Source organism: Rhinatrema bivittatum, chromosome 12, assembly GCF_901001135.1.
Source record: "Rhinatrema bivittatum chromosome 12, aRhiBiv1.1, whole genome shotgun sequence".
Classification (NCBI taxonomy): Eukaryota; Metazoa; Chordata; class Amphibia; order Gymnophiona; family Rhinatrematidae; genus Rhinatrema; species Rhinatrema bivittatum.
The window spans coordinates 69,454,904-69,473,991 of NC_042626.1; the positions used below are offsets into that span (position 1 = coordinate 69,454,904).

The following is a 19,088-nucleotide window of genomic DNA, read 5'->3' on the forward strand; positions in this document are numbered from 1 at the left end:
AGGCAGACCGGGGCCAGCCCTTTCAGGGAGCCAGGTGTGGCTCCAAAGATGCTGGTAGCAGAAGTCAGCCCCCTAGCAAGGGAATGCAATGATGGTACATGGGCCCACTCAGTACTCCCACAAGTTGGAGGCAGGCTAAAGGGATTTTATTATGAGTGGGCCACAGTGACAAGAGACCAGTGGGTTCTTGGTATTATAAGAGAGGGCTATTACCTGAAGCGAAAGGACATCATAAAGGAAGAGTTTGTCCTGTCACCATGCAGCAGGGCAAAAAGACAACAGGACTCTGTAACCAGGCTGTTAAACCTCAAAGTATTTATTGCAGTCTCTGGCCAAGAGAAAGGAAGAGGAATGTACTCCATATTCATAGTCCTAAAAAAGGACAGTTCATACTGCCCAGTGTTGGACCTCAAAAAGGGAAACCAGGCGATAAGGATTCTACACTTAAGAATATAATTCTTGCGGTCAAAGCTGCACTAAGAAAAGGCGAGTTCTTTCTGAATGTGATGGAAGCCTACCTGCATACACTGCAGGAAAGCTTCCAGAAGTTCTTATATTTTGCAGTCTTGGGTGAACACTGCCAGTTTCAGGCACTGCTCTTTTGGCTAGCGATGGCACCAAGAACCTTCACGAAGGTGCTGGTGGTGGTAGCAGCCTCTTTACGCAAGGAAGGAATCTGAGTCCATCCCTGTCTGGACAACTGGCTAATCAGAGCAGTCTCAGCAGGAGGGAGCCCTTGCAACAGATTGAGTCATACAACAAATAGAAAAGCTAGGGTGGATAGTGAATAAGCTCAAAAATCACTTATGCCCATCCTGGATGCTCAAGTATCTGGGGACTGCATTCGATACAAATAAAGGGACACTGTTCCTACTGGAAGAGAGAATAGTTATATTCCTGCAGCAGATGGAAGCGTTACTATACACCAAGGAGTCCAGAACAAGATTCTACCTGCAAGTACTAAGGTCAATGGCGGCAGCCATCAAAGTGGTGCCTTGGGCAAAAGTACAATTGAGGCCACTGCCACAATACCTGCTAGCCACCGGGACTCTGCAGAACCAATATTTTGAGCAAAGGCTTCCACTGCCAGTCCATATAAAGGAAAGCCTCCAATGGTGGCAAAGGAGGGGACAGTCTGACCAAAGGCACCAGTTTAGAACCCCCCACAATGGGTTCTACTGGCAATGGATGCCAGCAACAATGGCTGGGGGGGGTGCATTGCGATGAACAAGTGACACAGGGATCCTGATCACAGAAGGAGAGAGAATTCTTCATAAAGAGGCTAGAGGTCAGGGTGGTCTGCCTAGCCGTAACTCACTTCAGAGTGAGGTTGGAAGGAAACCCCCAATCAGAGTCCTCTTGTATAATGCCAATAACAGTAGCTTATATCAGCAGGCAGGGAGGAACCAAAAGTTCACAGGTAGCGATAGAAGTAGCCTAGCTAATGGCATGGGCGGAAGAGCATCTTCAAGATATCTCAGCAGCCCACGTAGCAGGCCAGACAGTGCGCAAACAGACTTCCTAAGGTGACAAAAATTGAACCCAGGAGAATGAGATTTGTCACCAAATAGCCCACTGGTGACGCTACCAATGGAACCTGATTGCCAAAAGAAGCAATACCAAGGCAACCAACTTCTTTAGCAGGCGAAGAGACTGCGTTAACCCAGGAATGACCCAGCAAACCTCTCCTTTACTTCTTTCTCACCCAGCCCTTGAAGGGAGAATCCTGAACAGAATTGCAGGCCACCAGGAGCAGGTGATCCTCATACCACCAGACTGGCCAAGACAGCTGTGATATGCGGACCTAATTAAATTGAGGGTGGACAAACAAGGTTCAGCCCAGTGCCAGGTTTCCTGAAGCAAAGATCTGTCAAAATGGGAAATCCAATGGAATTCTCTCTTACAGTATGGCTATTGAGAGGGACAGGTTCAAGAAAAGGATACGCCACACAGGTGATCGTGACCCTGCTTACAGCAAGAAAAAGCTTAACAACACTAACCTATGTTAGTCTGGAGGCTCTCGATGCGGCAGCAATACTGCAGTTCCTACAGGATGGCCTGGACAAGAGTCATAAGAACATAAGAAAATGCCATACTTGGTCAGACCAAGGGTCCATCAAGCCCAGCATCCTGTTTCCAACAGTGGCCAATCCAGGCCATAAGAACCTGGCAAGTGCCCAAAAACTAAGTCTATTCCATGTTACCATTGCTAATGGCAGTGGCTATTCTCTAACTGAACTTAATAGCAGGTAATGGACTTCTCCAAGAACTTATCCAGTCCTTTTTTTAATCACAGCTATACTAACTGCACTAACCACATCCTCTGGCAACAAATTCCAGAGTTTAATTGTGCGTTGGGTAAAAAAGAACTTTCTCCGATTAGTTTTAAATGTGCCCATGCTAACTTCATGGAGTGCCCCCTAGTCTTTCTATTATCCGAAAGAGTAAATAACCGATTCACATCTACCCGTTCTAGACCTCTCATAATTTTAAACATCTCTATCATATCCCCCTCAGCCATCTCTTCTCCAAGCTGAAAAGTCCTAACCTCTTTAGTCTTTCCTCATAGGGGAGCTGTTCCATTCCCCTTATCATTTTGGTAGCCCTTCTCTGTACCTTCTCCATCGCAATTATATCTTTTTTGAGATGCGGCGACCAGAATTGTACACAGTATTCAAGGTGCGGTCTCACCATGGAGCGATACAGAGGCATCATGACATTTTCCGTTTTATTCATCATTCCTTTTCTAATAATTCCCAACATTCTGTTTGCTTTTTTGACTGCCGCAGCACACTGCACCGACTATTTCAATGTGTTATCCACTATGACACCTAGATCTCTTTCTTGGGTTGTAGCACCTAATATGGAACCCAACATTGTGTAATTATAGCATGGGTTATTTTTCCCTACATGCATCACCTTGCACTTATCCACATTAAATTTCATCCGCCATTTGGATGCCCAATTTTCCAGTCTCACAAGGTCTTCCTGCAATTTATCACAATCTGCTTGTGATTTAACTACTCTGAAACAATTTCTTTCCAGGTCATTTATAAATATACAAGCCGTTAAGCCCGTCACAACGGGCTACATTACATTTTGTTTTCGGTCCATTTTCGAAAACAGCACCCTCCTACACTTTTTCTCCCTCATTCCCCCTTCCCCTCCATCACTCACCCCCTTCCCACCCCTCAGTCTTACTCACTCTCTGTCTCCCACTGCCTCCTTCCCCCTCACTCTCACCTCCCTCCCCTTCCCTCAGTCACTCCCACCTCTCTCCCCTTCCCTCAGTCACTCCCCACCCTGTCTCAATCCCATCCCCTCTCCCTCAGCCCTCCTCCACTCCCTTTTCTCTGCTCCACAACTTCTTACCCTTCCACTTACTCACATCCCTGTCTCTCACCTCTCCCTCATTCTCCCTCTCCCCTCACTCTTCCCCACCCCCTCCCTCCTCTCAGTCCCTCCCCAGTCCAGCCCTCCCTCCCACTCAGTCCCTCCCCCTCACTCAATCCCTCCCTCCCTCTCACTCAGTTCCTCCCTCCCCCCTCTCACTCAGTCCCTCCCTCTCCCTCAGTCCCTCCCTCTCTCTCTCTCCTCCCTCCCTCGCTACTGGCCGCCGCCGCTCCTCATCGTTCGCTGCCGCCGCCGCTCCTCGTCGTTCGCTGCCGCTGCCACCCGCCGCCATCGCCGCTGCTGCTGCCACCCGACGCCGCCATGTTTTTTGTTTTTTTACGCTGGCTAAGACCGACGTCCTTGCCCGCACATGCGCAGTAGAGCTGTGCTCTACTGCGCATTTGCGGGCCGTCGGTCAGAGCCCATTTATAAGGTAGATTGACACAGCAGATAATGACTGAAGAAAAGACAAACATGGTCCATCCACTCTGCCCAGCAAGGTATTTAGGGTTGTACCTGCAGCTCCTTGCAAGTTTCCACCGTGCCTTCAGTTTAGGATTTCAACTGCTGCTCCGTGCAGGTTGCTTCCATGCAGAAATGTTACTCCAAAGTTACCCTGTTGCCTCAGTTCCATCCTGCAGCCCCTAGGGTCCTCACATGCTTGAGAATTCTGTTATCGTTCTTGTTTTCGCCGCCTCTTCAAGGAGGGCATTTCATGCATCCACCCCGATTTCTGTGAAAAGGAATTTCCTGTCATTGTTCCTGAGTCTACCTTCTCGAAGCTTCATATCATGACCTCTGGTTCTACAGCTTTCTTTCCATCGGAAAAGGTTTGATTATTGTGCATTATTAATACCTTTCAGCTATTGAATCGGTGATACCTTTCAGCTATTGAGTCTGGCGATAATTTCTCTGTGGGTCCAGGTGGCAACAATTGTGCTACAGGGGACAGATTAATGGCTCATCTCTTGCTTCACTCTGAGATGTTGCCTGCTTTCTAAGGGGAGTGAAGCACCTACGGACACTGTACAAACCCGTAATACCATCAAGGATCCTGAACTTGGTCTTAAGGGTATTAGCTAAAACCCCTTTCAAGCCCCTCAATAAGATCCAGTTAAGGGACGTTACCTGGAAGACAGCCTTTCGGGTGACAATATGCTCAGCAAGGAGAATATCAGAGAGCCAAGCCCTACCATGTCTGTCTTTCTCAAAAAAAAAAAAAAAATGAAAAATATAACAGTCCGCTCCTTCCTCCCCAAGGTGATGTCTGAATTCTACCTCGGCCAGTCCATTTCCCTGCACATTTAGAAAGATGGATTGCGTAGATAAGGATCCGCACATTCTGGACATCCGAAGAATCCTCTTGAAATTTAAAAAAAAAAATATGAACAAGTTCAGAAAGTTGGATAGACAATTTTTTCTGTACCCAGAGGAATACAAAGGAGAGGTGGCATCTAAGGTCTTTATTGTAAGATGGATCAAGGAGGCCATTACTTCAGCATACATAGTGAATGGCAGGGAGGTGCCATGAGCTTTGAAGACGCACTCTACAAGGGCACAAGTGTCCTCTTGGGCAGAATTTAGATCAGTAGCACCCATTGACATTTGCAGGGCAGCTATGTGGGCCTCTGTGCATATATTTACAAAGCATTATAGGCTACATCTCCATGAAAGAGGGGACACAAAATTCAAAACAGGAGTCCTGGAAGCAGCCGTGGGACTTTCGCGTCCGGGATGGATACAGCGCAGGTACATCCCACAATGAAGGCTGTTCTGGCAGGCTGAAGAAGAAGGTACAATTAGATCTTACCTGCTATAATTTTCTTTTCTCAAGTCCTGACAGATCAGACCAAAATCCTACCCTGAGTGGTACAACCAAAAAAAAAAAAAAAAGAGAAAAAAATAGCCTAAAGAAGCAAGAATATATCTTCGGTTTGCTATATCTGTTGAGGACAAGAAGAAATCTAGGGGAGCCCACAGTCGATGACATTATCAGTTCAACCCCTTGAGGTGAGGGGCAAGGGCACACCTGTTTCCTTTTTATTTTATTTTTATTTTTTGTCTTCGGGTTACCTTTCAGACCACAGATAGGCTCAATACATTTTCTGTTTGTTTTTTTTTGTGTTGCCCTTTTCTTTGCTTGACTTCAGCAGAGATACATATCCAGGGGGAGCAGGAGGTCTGCCCACCCAGGCAAGAGCATCCAGTGCACTTTTTTTTTTTATTTGGGAGGGAGAGGGGGTGTGGTTATGGGAAATAGCCGAAAAAACACAGACGAGCAGAAATAGAGGGGTAAAAGAATGAACCAGCTTGATCAAGAATTTACCAACTTCTTCCCTGCTGAACCAGCCTATATAGGAAGGTACCTCAGGGAAGAGGTCTGGATATCTGCCTCTGTCTGCTGGTAGGTGGACGAAACCCATAGTGAAGACTGGTCTGGCAGGACTTGAGGAAAGAAAATTAGCAGGTAAGATATAATTGTACCTTTATTGAAAATAAGTGAATAAATATATGGGGTCCTCTGGAGTTTTTTACTATTTTCAGTGGTTAGAGGAGCTTGCTTACTTACTTAGGTTGTTGGCCCCTGTAAGCTATGGTGCCTCCATAATCCTGTCATTGTGCAGCGTTTGTGGGGCGTTTACCACTGTAGTATTTAATAACAAAAATACTGTGGGAATCACAAAGGAGCAGGGCCAATTACTAGGGCTTAGTGGTACCCCTTGGGGAAAAATACCATGGTTTAGTAAATAAGCCCCTTAAATTGTAAGCTCTCTAGGGAAATATTTACCTTACCTAAAGTGTCATGAAAGGCAGAATATAAATAAAAAGTTGTAGTTATTGCAACCTCTTGTTTTGTTGGTTCCACTATGATTCCAATTTTCTAGAGCGCTGGTTAAGGCTACTACTGCTGGTGAAGATAATATAATTTGCTTCTATGGTGTTAATTGCAACATGAGGCCCAAGACATTATTATGCATCTGACATGGCGCATAAAAGCTATTTCTGTTAAACTTTATTTTTTTCAGGTTCAGCTTGTTGGTCTGGATGAAGAGAGCTCTGAGTTTATTTGCAGAAACACCTTTGACCATCCTTACCCTACCACAAAACTCATGTGGATACCTGACACTAAGGGAGTGTATCCAGACCTGTTAGCAACCAGTGGTGACTACCTTCGTGTGTGGAGAGTAAGTACAGGAATGTGAATGGGGAAGGGGGCGGGGGCGGGGGCTGATGTGAATAACCGCTCCTCTGTCCTGATTTCTAGACATATTGAAATAGAGTATAACATGTGAATAGTGTATTTATACTTATCAGCATTCCTGTTAAGCTTTCAAACCTATGGTACAATCTTTGCCTGTGGTCCAGTGTACTCCTTGTTTAAAATGTTAAAAACCATTGACACAATAACCTTAGTTCCCTGTACGTACCAGGATCAGTCCAGGACACCTGGGTTGTGACTCCGCACCAGTAGATGGAGACAGATTAAAACTTGTGGGCGGAGCCATATATAAGCCCCTGTGCCAGTCACAGCCCCTCAGTCTTACTCTGTCTCCAGTAGATGGTGCAGGTCCAGTCACAGCCCTGCCTGACCTGATTCTGGTGTTGGTGTAGTCAGGTTTGAATTTTTTGGGCTAGGCTTTTCTATTAGGCTTAGTTGTTTATTTACCAAATTGGGGTTTTTTTCTTTTAATCTCTTAGTCCCGGGTGCCCTGCCTCCCAGGGGAGTTGAGAGGTCCTGAGGGGACTACCCTCCCCCGGTTGAGGCCGCTGCCAGGGTTGAGGACCCGGCTAAGCTAGTGGCAGCGTCAGGGGTGACACCAGGGAGCCTGGTTCACTCACCCCTGCAGGAATAAGGGCTTTTCAGAACCACGGACAGCGTTTTTGTTTGTAAAAAAAAAAAAAAAAAAAAGTTTTTACTTTAGTTTTTGCGGCTCTCTGTTACCTGGCGTCGCCGCTCCGTTTTTCTCGGTGGGGGGGCGTCATTGGCAGGGGGGAGGTCGCCGAATTGCGCCTTTTGTTTATTTTTAATTTTTTAATTTTTGAGGTAATTTTTTCGCCGCGGCCCCGTTTTATCCCGCGTTTTCGCCGGCATGCCGCGTGCTGCACAGTGCAGGGCCTGCGGCTCGGCACGCGCGCGTCTTTCAAGGGACAGCCTTTGTTCAGCTTGCGTCCCGGGTGATGAGGGATCCTCGGCAGCACCGCGGGGGGCTCGTTCCCGGGTCGCGCGTTCGCCGTCGCGCGGTGTTAGCTCCGCTGACAGGCCTCAGGATTTTTTCCCGGTTACTGCGGGAGTGGCGGCCATCTTGGCCACCGGCCGGGAAATTTCGCGGGAAACGGTGGGGGCCTCTTCCTTTCCTCCTGCGCTTTCCCCACAGCGTGTCGCGGCGGGGGAGGTTCCCTCGGAGGGGCTTCGGTCCCGGGAGGGTTCCGAGAGTGATTCTTCGGATTCTGGTGATTTTTCTGAGGATTTTGCGCTGTTGCTGCGCAAAGTTCTCAAATACAAGCGCAGCAAGCGCATCCGGGGGAATGGCTCGCGTGCGGCCGACCACGGGTCTCCTCCACGGAAAAAGAAGTCCAGGAAGGGCGCGGAGATCGCCCACGGTGCGTCCCGGGGGAAGCGGCCTCCCAGGGGGGTGCCGCAGGAATCGGATCCCGAGGATTCCCCTGAGGATGATACGGAGTCCGCCGAGGAGCCCCTGACGGGGGCCGGAAAGGCAGCAGTGGATGGTACTGCACAGCCCATTGCAGAGAAAGCTGCACAGGCTGCAGAAGGAGATGACCCCAAGGTGGTACGGCTATTCCGCAGAGAGGAACTGGCACCTCTCATTCCGGCCATTCTCCATGAATTGGGAATTGAAGCTCCTCCGGTGGTGGTCCGCCAGGAGGCGAATATGGATCCTGTTCTTCTCGGCCTCACAGGACCGGCGGTTGCCTTCCCTTTTCATTTCTCGTCCACGGATATCCTTTTCAAGGAATGGGATACTCCGGAGTTAGGTTTGAAAGTCAGCAAGGCCATGGATAAACTCTATCCTTTACCAGAGGACGCGCTGGAGCTCCTCCGACTTCCAAAAGTGGATTCGGCGGTGTCCGCTGTCACGAAGAGGTCTACCATCCCTGTCACGGGAGCGACGGCCCTTCGGGATATCCAAGACCGAAAGTTGGAGGTACAGCTCAAAAAGATTTTTGAGGTTTCCGCCTTGGGAGTTCGAGCTGCCATTTGCACGAACTTCGCTATGCGAGCTAGTCTGCGCTGGGCCCAGGTACTGCAGGCGAATGCAGATCTCTCTCCGGAGGAGGCTTCCCAAGCAGATAGGTTGGAAGCAGCTATCGCATATGGGGCCGATGCGCTCCATGATCTTCTACGCACTTCAGCTAGATCCATGGTGGCAGCGGTGTCGGCACGCCGCCTCCTTTGGCTGCGCAACTGGGCGGCGGATGGTCTGTCCAAGGCTCACCTCGGGGCATTGCCCTTCAAAGGGAAATTGCTGTTTGGTAAGGAATTAGATGACTTGATGGTTTCCCTGGGTGAGAACCGAGCGTTTAGGCTGCCAGAGGACAGGACCCGGTCGCGCTCTTCGTTTTCTGGCAGGGCCCGTTTCCGGGGTCCCCGGAAGTCCAGGCCGCAAAGATCCACCGGACCTTCGTACAGGCCGGCCTCTTCTAGAAACACTCACTGGCAGCACTCCTTTCGGGGCAAACGCTTTGGCAGGCAAGGAGGAGCCCCGTCTGGTACGGGTTCCAAACCTTCGCAATGAAGTTCGGCCGGCCCATTCCTCGTCGCGCCCTCAGCACGCTGTCCCAAACGTGGGGGCGCGTCTATCCTTATTTCTCGAGGTATGGGCCAACATGACGTCGGATCAGTGGGTCCTCGACGTAATAAGACACGGTTACGAGTTAGATTTTGCTCGCATCCCAACGGACAAGTTCCTGGTCTCGCCTTGCAAGGATCCCAAGAAGAAGGCGGCAGTGCTAGACACCATCCGAAGACTAGAAAGCTTGGGGGCCATCTCTCCAGTTCCGGCCGATCAGTACGGCAAGGGCCGGTACTCCATTTACTTCATAGTTCCCAAGAAGGACGGCACTTTCCGACCCATACTGGATCTGAAAGGAGTCAACAGATGTCTTCGGGTCCCTCACTTCAAGATGGAAACCATTCGTTCGGTGATCGCGTCAGTGCGGCCAGGCGAATTCCTTGCGTCACTAGATCTCACAGAAGCATACCTTCATGTGGGCATCCAGCCAGCCTTCCAGCGGTTTCTGCGTTTTTGCATTCTGGGCAGACACTTCCAGTTCCGGGCTCTTCCGTTGGCCTGGCGACAGCGCCTCGGACATTCACGAAAGTGATGGTGGTAGTGGCGGCGCACTTACGTCGGGAAGGCCTACTGGTTCACCCTTACCTCGACGACTGGCTGATTCGGGCGAAGTCAGAGAGCCTGTGTCGGCAAGCGGTATCCAGGGTGCTACAATTCTTGCAGTCCCTCGGCTGGGTGGTCAACTACAACAAGAGTCATCTGGAACCCACTCAGTCCTTGGAGTACCTTGGAGCCGTTTTCGATACAAAACGGGGCAGAGTGATTCTCTCTCAGGATCGGATATGCAAACTACAGTCTCAGGTACGACGACTTTTGTCTCAACACCGTCCGCGAGTCTGCGATTACCTGACAGTTCTCGGATCTATGGCCTCAACGCTGGCATTAGTCCCTTGGGCGTTCGCTCACCTACGGCCACTGCAGTCTTCATTGTTGTCCCGCTGGAAACCGATCTCAGAGGAATATTATCTTCCACTGCCTCTCGAGAATCAGGTGCGCTCCAGCCTGGGCTGGTGGCTGGATTCCAAACATCTCTCCTGTGGAGTATCTCTTCTTCTTCCCAACTGGACAGTGGTGACCACGGATGCCAGTCTTTCCGGTTGGGGTGCAGTTTGCCAAGAGAAATCAGTTCAGGGTCTATGGTCAGAAGATCAGACCCGGTGGTCTATCAACCGCCTAGAGTTCAGGGCGGTCCGTCTGGCATTGCAAGCTTTTCTTCCCCTTGTACGAGGAAAGGCAATCCGAGTATTGTCGGACAACGCGACCACCGTGGCTTACATCAATCGCCAGGGAGGGACGAAAAGTCCTCAAGTAGCGGAGGAAGCATGTTCCTTGATGGCCTGGGCAGAGCGGCATCTCAGCGATCTCGCTGCGTCTCACATAGCAGGAGCCGACAATGTCCAGGCGGACTTCCTCAGCCGACACCACCTGGATCCCGGAGAGTGGGAGCTAGCGGAAGAAGCGTTTCTTCTCATTTGCAAGACTTGGGGAACGCCCCACATGGATCTCATGGCCACGTGGAACAACGCAAAGGCTCCGAGATTTTTCAGTCGACGCCGAGAAAGAGGAGCAGAAGGGGTCGACGCGTTAGCACTTTCCTGGCCGACGGAGGTGCTACTGTATGTGTTCCCACCATGGCCCATGATCGGCAAGATACTGCGGCGCATAGAATTGCACCCGTCCAACGTGATCATGGTGGCGCCAGAGTGGCCGCGCCGTCCGTGGTTTGCGGACCTGGTCCAGTTGTCGGTGGCGGCACCCCTTCGTCTACAGGGGTTTCCGGGGCTCCTTCGTCAGGGTCCCGTCTGTTTGGAGGATGCGGATCACTACTGTCTCGCGGCATGGCTTTTGAGAGGTATCGGTTGAAGCAAAAAGGTTACTCTGATGCGGTAGTTGCTACGTTACTGAGATCCAGAAAACAATCCACGTCTCTGGCTTATGTTCGAGTCTGGGTCGTCTTTGAGGAGTGGTGCGTGGAGCGGGGTCTTAGTCCCACTTCCGCTGCTATTCCCGATATTTTGGCTTTTCTCCAGGCTGGGCTGGCCAAAGGCTTAGCGTGCAGTTCCCTACGGGTCCAAGTCGCGGCGCTTGGTTGTTTGCGTGGTAAGATTCGGGGAGTCTCCCTGGCTCTCCACCCGGATATCTCCCGTTTCCTTCGGGGAGCGAAACACCTCCGTCCTCCTTTGCGGCTCCCTTGTCCTTCTTGGAACCTCAACTGGGTGCTCTCGTCCTTATGCTCAGCTCCTTTTGAGCCTCTGAAGCATTCTACGATCAAAGATCTCACGTTAAAGACTGTATTCCTGGTAGCTATTGCTTCGGCTCGCCGGGTTTCTGAGTTGCAAGCTCTATCCTGCAGAGAGCCCTTCTTGCGCTTTTCTGATTCAGGGGTTTCCTTGCGGACCGTTCCCTCTTTCTTACCTAAGGTCGTATCGGCTTTTCATTTGAATCAATCGATTGAACTTCCCGCTTTCGCGGTTGGTGATTCTTCCGACCCGAAGTTGAGGGATTTGAGAAAACTAGATGTGCGGAGGTCTCTTCTTCGCTATCTGGAGGTCACAAATTCTTTTCGTTTAACGGATCATCTGTTTGTGTTGACGTCGGGTCCGAAGAAAGGTTCTGCGGCGTCCCGCTCAACGATCGCCCGTTGGCTCAAGGAGGCCATTGGTTCCGCGTACATTCTCCGCGGTAAAACACCGCCAGTGGGTCTTCGAGCTCATTCGACGAGATCTCATGCGGCGTCCTGGGCGGAATCTTCTCAGGTGTCGTCTCAAGAGATTTGCAGGGCGGCTACCTGGAAATCGTTGCATACCTTCATTAAACATTACCGATTGGATGTTCAAGCTACTGATGCTGGGGGATTTGGAGAGAGGGTACTCCGAGCGGGACTCTCTGCTTCCCACCCTCGATAACTTAGCTCTGGTACATCCCAGGTGTCCTGGACTGATCCTGGTACGTACAGGGAAAGGAAAATTATGTTTCTTACCTGATAATTTTCGTTCCTGTAGTACCAAGGATCAGTCCAGGATCCCGCCCGCAGTGTGGCGCTATAGTAATGGAGAGTCCGCTCATTGTTGTTTTTTAATACGCTGACCCCTTATTTTGTTCGCTCTCCCGGTTGGAGAGTCTGTTCATTCCTGTAGGGGTGTTGGAGTTATTTTACTTAGTAAGTTTCTTTGGTTAGCTATGTTGGCTTTTGAATTTTTCTACTTTGACATTACGTATGACTGAGGGACTGTGACTGGCACAGGGGCTTATATATGGCTCCGCCCACAAGTTTTAATCTGTCTCCATCTACTGGTGCGGAGTCACAACCCAGGTGTCCTGGACTGATCCTTGGTACTACAGGAACGAAAATTATCAGGTAAGAAACATAATTTTCCTTTAACTTGCTGCACTAACTGATTTTCTGCATTCAGATATTGTGATACAGAACTAAGAACATAAGAAATTGCCATGCTGGGTCAGACCAAGGGTCCATCAAGCCCAGCATCCTGTTTCCAACAGAGGCCAAACCAGGCCACAAGAACCTGGCAATTATCCAAACACTAAGAAGATCCAATGCTACTGATGCAATTAATAGCAGTGGCTATTCCCTAAGTAAACTTGATTAATAGCCGTTAATGGACTTCTCCTCCAAGAACTTATCCAACTATCAGACTATCTATTAGAAAATGACATATTACATACAAATCAACATGGATTCCGCAAAGGTCACTCCACTGAAACTCTTCTTCTGACTTCTTTTGACACTATATTTCGGGCTTTTGACTCTTACACGGACCACATTATTGTTTTCTTGGATATATCAGCAGCTTTCGATACCATTAACCATCAAATTCTTATCTTTATTCTTAAGTCTATAGGCATCACAGGCACTGTATTACAATGGTTCATCTCATTTCTATCTGACCGTATTCAACAAGTCAACATAAATAATTACTCCTCCGATCCATATTCTATTGCATCAGGTGTTCCACAGGGTTCCTCTTTATCTCCTATTCTTTTCAATATCTATCTGTTACCCCTCTGCCGCATATTAGCCTCATTAAATATACAATTCAAAATCTATGCTGATGATATACAGTTTATGGTACCATATAACACCTCCTGGACCCATACATTATCTTTAGTATCACTATATCTCACAACTATTGACACTTGGCTTTCTCATAATCGTTTGAAATTAAATCCAAAAAAACCAGAAATAGTCCACCTCTCATCAATTACTGATTCATCTATAGCCCCCCTCCTCAACTTATATTCAATGGAATAACCATTCCCATCTCCAAATCTGCAAAAAACTTAGGCATAACCATCAATACAGACCTCTCATTAAAACAACACATATCCATGATTACTAGGAACTCATTCTATAAACTTCAACTCTTAAAACTGTTACGCCCTTTACTTTTCTTTCATGACTTTCGGACTATCCTTCAATCACTCATTTTCTCCGGACTAGACTACTGCAATTCTCTATATATAGGACTTCCAGAAAACACACTTCATTCACTCCAACTAATTCAAAATGCAGCAACACGTATCCTAACAAACTCTTCAATAAAAAATCACATTACCCCAATACTTCAATCCTTACACTGGCTACCAATCAAATACAGAATACAATTAAAAATCTTATCCATTATACACTCTCTTATCTACACTCCCAACTCGGTTACTTTATGCTCCATTCTTCGAATTTACAAACCAACCAGACATTTAAGATCACTGGATAAAAATCTTCTAGACATTCCCTCACCTCGACAAGCCCATCTCGATATTACCAGAAAAAGAGCATTTTCAGTCATAGGTCCCATTCTGTGGAATGCATTACCAGACCCCATCAGATCCATATCCAACTCTAAACATTTCAAAAAGTCTTTAAAAACCCACTTATTTCAAATTGCATTTCATATACCGCCTACCAAATAGTTACACTTCACTTTCATTTTGCTCACAATTTTAGTTTAGCACCTTGATCTTGATTTTGTCTTTATTTATTCACTAATCTGTTTATATTAACTAGTATTATTTTAAACAATTTATTTTATATAGACGAAAGTTTTGTAATTTTACATTTTCTATATTTTTATGTTCTTTTAAGTTCAATTTGTTTTAATTATCCTTTGTCTATTTTTTATTTTATTATTATTTTTATTCAATACATGTAAACCGTTTTGACTAAACATTGTTTGTAAAAACGGTATAGAAATACTTTTAAATAAATAAATAAACCTTTTTTGGACCCAGCTACACTAATTGCACTAACCACCTCCTCTGGCAACAAATTCCAGAGATTTATTGTGCTTTGAGTGAAAGAATTTTCTCCAATTAGTCTTAAATGTGCTACTTGCTAACTTCATGGAATGCCCCCTAGTCCTTCTATTATTCGAAAGTGTAAGTAACAGAATCACATCTACTCGTTCAAGACCTATCCTAGGACCTCTGGCCATGTGGGATATTAATTTTCTTTGTTCATTTTGAAACACTATATTAAATGGTTTCATGAGAGTGTTAAGGACCATTGAATTGAAAGTCTGGAATGCTGCTTGTAACATTTCCTAGGAGTTGATGTTATTACGTGTCTTCATGTGTCTGTAGTTTTCCTGTCTTGTATTCCTTTTCTTTCAGGTGGGGGAAACAGAGACACGACTGGAGTGTTTATTGAACAATAATAAAAACTCTGATTTTTGTGCTCCGCTGACATCGTTTGATTGGAATGAAGTTGATCCAAATCTGCTAGGTACAAGTAATGAATTATTAAATTAAAATGGGAAAAGAAGAATCCCTTCCAGAGAGAATTCCTCTAGAGTTGTAGCTGTGCCTGCATTATGAGAGCAGCAGGATGGCATGGGGGTTGGGGAGGGAGAGTTCACATGCATACTTTTGTGAACCCCCATTTGCTGAAGGGTTCTGGGCACACTAGAAATAGTCCTTTCTCATAAGGAATGCTCTGGGTAAGAGTATTAAAGGTTCTACATTTTTGCATTCTTCTGACATTGCCCCTATTCTCCCTTATAGTGTCCTTCCTACAGTGTTGTCAGTCTTAAGAATTCTTTCATTAAATTGTAGTTTGTGAGAGTATTGAATGATTGAGGTTTTTTTTTTGCTCAGGCTAATGGCAGCCCCTAATTCTTTTTCAGTTAGCAAGTGACACGTTTGGCACGTTTGTTTGATGTTATTTAAGATTTTATTATGCTTTCCTGTGTATGTTGACTGTAACCTGCTGAGATTGGTGGATCAGCGGAATAGAAATTGTGGAAATAAACATGTTGTGAAATGAAGAGATGCACATGTAGTAGTTTTTATATTCCTGTTCATACCCAGATTAGTCCAGACAAGTGGGTTTTGCATCCCTTCCAGCGGATGGAGGCTGAGAACAAAAACTTTGAGGCAATGCTACATAGCCGAGCGTGCCACCTGCAGTTCCTCAGTATTTCACTGTCTCCAGAGATGGTAAATTGAGGGGAAGGTCTTTGGCCTCTCATCCCAATGTAGTTCGCTTCCTGAAGGGAGTTAAGCATTTGTGTCTTCCGGTTCGGAAAGTATGTCCAGATTGGAACCCCAACTTAGTTTTTTGGGTTCTCTGTGGGGTACCTTTGAGCCTTTAAGATGAGCTTCTTTGAAGGACATGACGTTGAAGACACTGTTTCTGGTTGCCATATGTTCAGCCAGGTGGATTTCGTAGCTTCAGGCTCTGTCTTGTCAGGATCCTTTTTGCGTATTGCTGATGACAGGATGATGTTGCGTACTGTTCCCTCTTTCGTGCCAAAAGTTTCCTTCTTTCCATGTGAATCAGACGGTTGAACTGCCTGTGTTTCCGGAATGGTCTAGGAAATTTCCATAGGATAGAGATCTTCATCTTCTGGATGTGCGTCTCACTCTATTGTGTTATTTGAAGGTCACTAATAGCTTTTGGCGGTCAGACCATCTCTTTGTGCTATCCAATAGAGCAAAGAAAGGAGAGAAAGCTTCTAAGGCTACGATATCTCGATGGCTGAAGGATACCATTTACTCGGCCTGTATTTGTAAGGATTGCAAAATTCCAACAGGCCTGAAGGCCTGAACACAGCACTACGGGTACATGTCCCACACAGAAACCTGAGAGCCAACAAAGCACTCCTAACCATTCCCTCAGTTAGAACAGCGAGACTCACCCAAGTTAGAGAGAGAGCCTTATCCTTAGCAGGCCCTACAGTACACCATGGAACACAATGCCACTAGAGATCAGATTGCAAAGAGAACTCAAAACATTTTAAAAAAAAGTTTAAAAACCTGGCTTTTTAAACAAGCCTTTCACAAAGAAAACAGGGAATAGAAAGTATGCAGGAACAGGCAGAAACCACCAGCACAAAGCACTGTCTCAAAATGTACTCAGAGTAGTTTATTAGTTTACCTCACAGTTAACTTAATAGAATTAAACAGAACATGAGACTTATACCTATAAAATTAACTGACAGGTATACACGGTCAAGACTTACCCCACTCAACAAATAAGATTTATTTATGACATAATGTAACCGAACCTTATTGGCACTTGTTAGAATGTACTACCGTACACATTTAACCACTTTAATTAACGTGCCTGTATGTAAACCGTTGTGATGGTATATAAATTGACGGTTTAGAAAAGATTTTAAATAAAAATAAATAAATTTGACTAGAACACAGGCAGTCTCTGGGGCAGAGTGTCAATTGGTGTCTCCCCCAAGAGATATTTAGGGCCGCAGTGTGGTCCTCCCTTCATACTTTCACCAAACATTACCATTTGGACGTTCAGGCACAGAAGGATGTGACTTTCGGTGAAAGTGTGTTAAGAGCGGGTCTTTCGGGTTCCAGACCAGTGTAGGAGTGCTTGGGTACATCCCACTTGTCTGGACTGATCTGGGTATGAACAGGAAAGGAAAATTTGGTTCTTACCTGCTAATTTTCATTGCTGTAAATACCACAGATCAGTCCAGAGACCCATCCTGTTTTTGCTGCTGAAAGATTGAATTTCCCTGTACGTACCAGGATCAGTCCAGACAGTGGGTTATCTCCCCCTTCCAGCAAATGGAGTCAGAGAGAACTTTGAAGGATGCTTCCTTATAAGGTAGTGCACCCTCTACTAATCCTCTGTATTCTCTTGACTCCAGCAGATGACAGTGGTGGCTTTCGTTCCCCACTGAGATGACTAGAAAGCTATTTTAGGAATCTTCTCTATTTTCCTCAGCTTTCCTTTCTTTTGGATGGATGAGGTCTATTTAAAAAAAAAAAAATCTTTGAATTTTGAATTTTCTGAGGGAATTATTTGGAGAGCTTTCCTCTGTAGCCTCTGCTCCTGTTTTAGTGGGAGCATTCTATTGCTTGCAGGCAGTACTATTTGCAGCTCTCCCCACCCCTCCCATCTCTGTCGGGGTAAGTTTGTTTTTTATTTCCTTTTGACAGGTTATTTCCTCTCTCCGGGGTGCAAATCGGTGGTGCCGACCTCTCCCCCTGTGGCTGCTATCCGACCCGCTGCCCCTGAGACGCCTCTATCTGTGGGTCGCTGAGCGATAGAGAGAGAGCAGGACTGAAGCGGAGGCTATTACCCGCTTCTTACAGCCACAAACCTGGTGAGGAAGAATAGGCTGAAGTGGAGGTTTTTCCCGCTTCCCGCAGCTTTAAACCTTGCCTGTTTCTCGCATTAAGAATAGCTGGTTCCCTGGCGGCTCCGTCGAGGTTCCCCATGCCTCGTTCGTCCAGGTGCTGCGCTTGTGGCGAGCCCGGGTCGGGGCTCTCCCGCGAGGGGATTTGCACAGCTTGCCTCCCTGGTGGGGAGGTACCCTCTCAACCACCAGGCCGCTCTGGTTCTCGTCTTCTGGCGCACCTCAATGCTCAGGGGCCGGCCCCGATCCCGCTGACCCCGGGAATGGCGGCCATTTTGTCTCCACACTCTGCTGCTCCGGCGCTAACAGGAGAAGAGCAGGACGCTCCTTTTTCATCTCAGCTGCCGGTTTTGACACCCGTTCCACCTCTGGAGCCTTTTCTTCCGTCAGGGGATCTTCCCACTCTTCCTCCATCGGGGCCATCTCCGTTTTCCACGGATTTTGTTCTCCTGCTTCACAATGCTTACCTGGCCAGAATGGGCCAGCACCAGGAATTTTTGGTGGGTCCCTCCTCCTCCTAAGATACCCAGAATGGCTGATTCCACTGAGGTCTTGGGAAATGCCTAGGCCGTGGGGAGTAGTGCCCAAGGGTCAGCGGTCCCGGGATCATGGGTACCTCCGACCACCTCAAGCGGGGGGGGGGAAGGGGGTCTGTTCCTCAGCAGAACCAGATCCGGATGAACCTTCAACTACGGCTCAATTGGAAAGGGAGGATCCTAGAGTCCTGCAGATATTCCAGAGGGATGAGGTGGACCCCCTCATTCCACATATCTACAGGGATTGGACATTGAGGCCCCTCAGGACCCACCTGAGCCTAATCCACCAGCGAAGAAAGGGGACCCCCTTCTGGCTGGTCTACATCTGCCGTGTAGGTCTTTTCCTTCCCATCCCATGTTCCTTCAACTGTTATCCAAGGAATGGGATTCTCCGGAGACCTCCCTCAAGGTCGGCAGAGCCATGGATAAGCTATATCCTCTCCCAGATGATTTCCTGGAGCTTCTTAAGGTTCCCAAAGTAGATTCTGCAGTCTCAGCGGTGACGAAAAGAACTGCCATTCCAGTAACGGGTGGTGCAGCCTTGCGAGATCTTCAAGATCGAAAGCTGGAAGTTTATCTTAAATGAGTTTTCGAGGTGTCCCTCCTGGGGGTCCGGGCGGCCATCTGTAATTCCTTCGCTCAGCGTGCAGGCCTCCACTGGCTTCAACAGCTGCTCAGCTCCCAGGAGTTGCCTCCTGAGGAATCACTTCAGGCAGACCACC

At 47.5% G+C, this 19,088-nt stretch overlaps 1 protein-coding gene across 1 annotated transcript in view; it reads left to right on the forward strand.

Annotated features, from left to right (window-relative positions):
* The window catches only part of DCAF7 (DDB1 and CUL4 associated factor 7), an 81,168-nt gene that overhangs the window by 9,430 nt on the left and 52,650 nt on the right, over positions 1-19,088 (forward strand). Inside the window, exons 2-3 of the mRNA XM_029572344.1 lie at positions 6,420-6,578; positions 14,835-14,946. Of these exons, the coding sequence (XP_029428204.1) occupies positions 6,420-6,578; positions 14,835-14,946 (271 nt within the window). The remainder of the gene's footprint in view (positions 1-6,419; positions 6,579-14,834; positions 14,947-19,088) is intronic.